Below are 3,802 nucleotides of genomic sequence, written 5' to 3' on the forward strand. Positions count from 1 at the left end.
CATAAAAAAGAAGAACTAAGACATAGCGAAACATTGGGAGAAGAAGAAGCTGATAGAGGAGGTGACGGGGAGAAGGAGAGTAATGGGAGAGGAGGAGCCTGGGAGAGGAGGGGCCTAGGAGAGGAGGAGCCTAGGAGAGGAGGGGCATAGGAGAGGAGGGGCCTAGGAGAGGAGGGGCCTAGGGGAGGAGGGGCCTAGGGGAGGAGGGGCCTAGGAGAGGAGGAGGGTGGAAGGGCCTAGGCCGGGATGGGCAAACTGCGCTCTCGAGCCACATGCGGCTCTTTGGCCCCTTGAGTGTGGCTCTTCCTATGCCTTAGGAGTACCCTAATTAAGTTAACAATGTACCTACCTATATAGTTGAAGTTTAAAAAATTTGGCTCTCAAAAGAAATTTCAATTGTTGTACTGTTGATATTTGGCTCTGTTGACTAATGAGTTTGCCCACCACTGGGAGGGGCCTAGGGGGTGGGGCCTAGGAGAAGAGGGACTTGGGGAAGAGGGGCAGGTTCTGGAAGGGGCATAGCCTGCCCCTCTCATACCAGAGCCCAGCTAGCTCAGCATCCTCAGGGCTGCAGGGAACAGCATGTCCCCCTCTAGATACCAATTGGTCATCCTGTTCCTACGGAACTCTGGACCCAGCGGTTTCTGACCTGAGCCCTGGGCCCACCGATGAGCCCACACTAGGGGGCCTGTGCAGTGATGGGGCGAGGTAGCCAGGAGGAAGGGATGAAGAAGCAAGGATGTCACTGCCTAAGGAAGCCATCCGCCCGGTCCCCAGGGATGTGGTTAATACCGTTCCATCAGAGTCAGCTGGGTGTTAGCACTACAGGTTAGGCAGGCCCCACTGAGGAGGAACTCCCCACTCAGGGAGCAGGAGAGGAACAGAATGTGGGGGCCAGGGCTGGAGTCGGGGGAGCCCTGCAGTCCTGCACTGACTGCTGAACCTAGGACAGTGATGGCGAACCTTTTGAGCTCGGCGTGTCAGCATTTTGAAAAACCCTAACTTAACTCTGGTGCCGTGTCACATATAGAAATTTTTTTATATTTGCAACCATAGTAAAACAAAGACTTATATTTTTGATATTTATTTTACATATTTAAATGCCATTTAACAAAGAAAAATCAACCAAAAAAATGAGTTCGCGTGTCACCTCTGACACACGTGTCATAGGTTCGCCATCACTGACCTAGGGTATCCCGGCCCCTTCAGATCCGCTACTGGAAAGCTGGGGACAAAGAAGCAGCCGCTGACCGTGTGAGGACGGCAGGGCTGGACACCACTGCCCGAGTCACTGACCTGCACCCCAACACCAAGTACCACGTGACCGTTCGGGCCTACAACCGGGCGGGCACTGGGCCTGCCAGCCCGTCTGCCAATGCCACAACCATGAAGCCCCGTGAGTCTGCCGGCCTGGGGTGGGGGACAGGTGTGTTTGGGGTAGAGGGGGTGTGTCTCTAGGTCAGGATCACTCTTTCCCCCGGTGCAAGACAGATGCTCCAGCCCACAAGCCTGGCTGGACAGAAATGAGGCAGCAGCCTCGTGAGAATGGGGCGTGGATTCACAGCCTCTCTCCTCCCGCCTGTGGGTTCTCATGGGGTTTGTTTCTGAGGCAGCTGTGACGGAATGTTCTGGGTGCAGCGGCTAGGCGGACACTCAGAGTAAGGCTGGCCAAAGGCAAGGGGTGGGTGGTGAGGACACATTCACAGGCCGGCCCGCCCAACCTCCTCCCTCCTCCGGCAGCTCCTCGGCGACCTCCCGGCAACATCTCCTGGACGTTCTCGAGCTCCAGTCTGAGTATTAAGTGGGACCCTGTGGTCCCTCTTCGCAATGAGTCTGCGGTCACTGGCTATAAGGTAGGGAGGGATCGGCTAAGCACTGGATGGTGGGAACGGCTCGTCTGCATTCGCAGGGAACACAGAGGGCGGCGCTTTGTAGCAGAAGGGACCTGCGTTAGATGTAAGAGGAGATACACGAATGGGTCTCCAGGTAACTTGTAGTGGCCACTATAAGAAAGGGGGCGAGGTGGTATGGCTGCAGGAAGGCAGGGTTCAGGGGGGCTGTGATGGCCTGGGGGAGCCTGGGGGTCCTCCTAGCCTAAGGGGTCTGCAAAAACAGTGCAGCTGGCTGCAAGCTTTTCTCCACCAATGACGCGCTTGCTCAAGAGCCTGGTCCTGGTCAACAGGAAACAGGAGGGGTGAGGACGCAGGCCCTCCTGGGCCTGGTGCCTCGGGCCGAGGGAGAGGGAAGAATCGGCCCTGGTGTAAGTGACGCCACCTGCCCAACCTTCCCACAGATGCTGTACCAGAATGACTTACACCCCACACCCACGCTCCACCTCACCAGCAAGACTGGATAGAAGTTGCCGTCCCCGAAGACATCGGCTATGCCCTGGTGCAGATTCGGACCACGGGGCCTGGAGGGGACGGAACCCCGGCAGAAGTCCACATCGTGAGGAACGGAGGTGCTGCCTCCCCCCCCCCGCCCCCCGGGAGTCTCAGGGTCCACTCAGATGCCTGACGAGGGAATCTTTCCTGCCCAAGGCAACCCCAGTCCAGCCAGACCCAAGGGGAAAGGGGACAGCAGGCAGGAGCCAAGTGCAAAGTAGTCCTGGAAGTGCCCTGGCCCCCCTCCCCCCATCCCTCACCCCTCTGAGAGCTGGGGAGGTGAGCGTGCTCCTCTCAGGGGGCCAGGGGGAGGCCGAGGCCCTGCAAAATGCCGTAGGAGTGGGGCCCTCAGTCCGGAAGCCTGCCCTCCGTGAGCCTCCATAGAAAGGCCTGGGTCCCCTCGCAAGAGTGGGGTGTGGGTGTGGGGGGGGTACCCGGCCAACCCTGCCCCACGTTTCTGCCTGCCGCTTCCAGACACAAGCATGATGGTGGAGAACTCAGCAGTCTGCCCAGCCCTGCGCCCCAGCACCATCCTCTCCCACTCCATGGCCATGCTGGTCTTCATAGGCCACCTGGAGCTCTGACCCTGGCGCCCCTCCCTCCACCGCCGGACACCACCTCCGAGGATGCAGCCAGCTGGCCCGGCCCCTCCCGATGCCAAGATGGCCCAACACTGTGCCTGAGGATGGCTGGTTTTAAATACCTACTGTAGACAGTGCCCCTTTTGTAGGAGGTAGGATATTTCATATTCTGCCACTGGCTAGAACCCATGCAAGGATTTTTTTTTTAAATCAAGAGGCACCAGGCAGTGATTTCCATGATGATACGGAACCCGTGCCGGGCCCTCTGGGTGCCAGGCCTATGGGAAGAAGGGCATCGGAAACATTCCCTTCACGTCCTGCGACCGCAGATGGACTCTGTCCCCTGAGGGCAGCGCCCCAGACCCGGCAGGAGCACTGGATGTGACCCGGCTGAAGTGGAACAAGGCATACACATGAGCATCCCTGAGTCTAAGGAGAGAGCCACCCCGGGACCAAGGACCCCCCTACTTTCTCGAGGGGCGGCACGGCTGGACCCTGGCATTGCCCTCGATGACTCCCTGGAGGCTCCTGCCACCTGACCAGGTGGCTGAGCACCAGGGCCCTGATGGCTGAGCCCCTGCAGCATTGGGGGTGATACTCCAGACTGTGTGGGGGGGGAGCTAACAGGGACTGAGAGGCTGGGCACCTGGGGGGAGGGGCACCAGACTTGGCCTGATGTTGCCCTCTTAGCCAACACTGCCAACCCGACCTGTCACCCAGAGTGACAGCAGCCACCACAGGTGGCTGGGTGACCTAAGGGCTTGTCTTGGGGAGGCCCCCCACCCACCAAGACCCATTCTGCACAGTCCCTCCAGGGTTGGGGAGACCAGAGATGGG

The 3,802-nt window shown here is 59.1% G+C and overlaps 1 protein-coding gene across 1 annotated transcript in view; it reads left to right on the forward strand.

The window, feature by feature from the left end:
* Positions 1-3,587, forward strand: part of CNTN2 (contactin 2) — a 20,464-nt gene extending 16,877 nt beyond the window's left edge. Inside the window, 5 exon segments of the mRNA XM_006094824.3 lie at positions 1,210-1,396; positions 1,741-1,853; positions 2,294-2,345; positions 2,348-2,461; positions 2,859-3,587. Coding sequence (XP_006094886.1) covers positions 1,210-1,396; positions 1,741-1,853; positions 2,294-2,345; positions 2,348-2,461; positions 2,859-2,968 — 576 coding nt within the window. The 3' untranslated portion in view covers positions 2,969-3,587.
* Positions 3,588-3,802: the final 215 nt, after the last annotated feature.

Source organism: Myotis lucifugus, unplaced genomic scaffold (genome assembly GCF_000147115.1).
Source record: "Myotis lucifugus unplaced genomic scaffold, Myoluc2.0 scaffold_145, whole genome shotgun sequence".
NCBI classification, from domain to species: Eukaryota; Metazoa; Chordata; class Mammalia; order Chiroptera; family Vespertilionidae; genus Myotis; species Myotis lucifugus.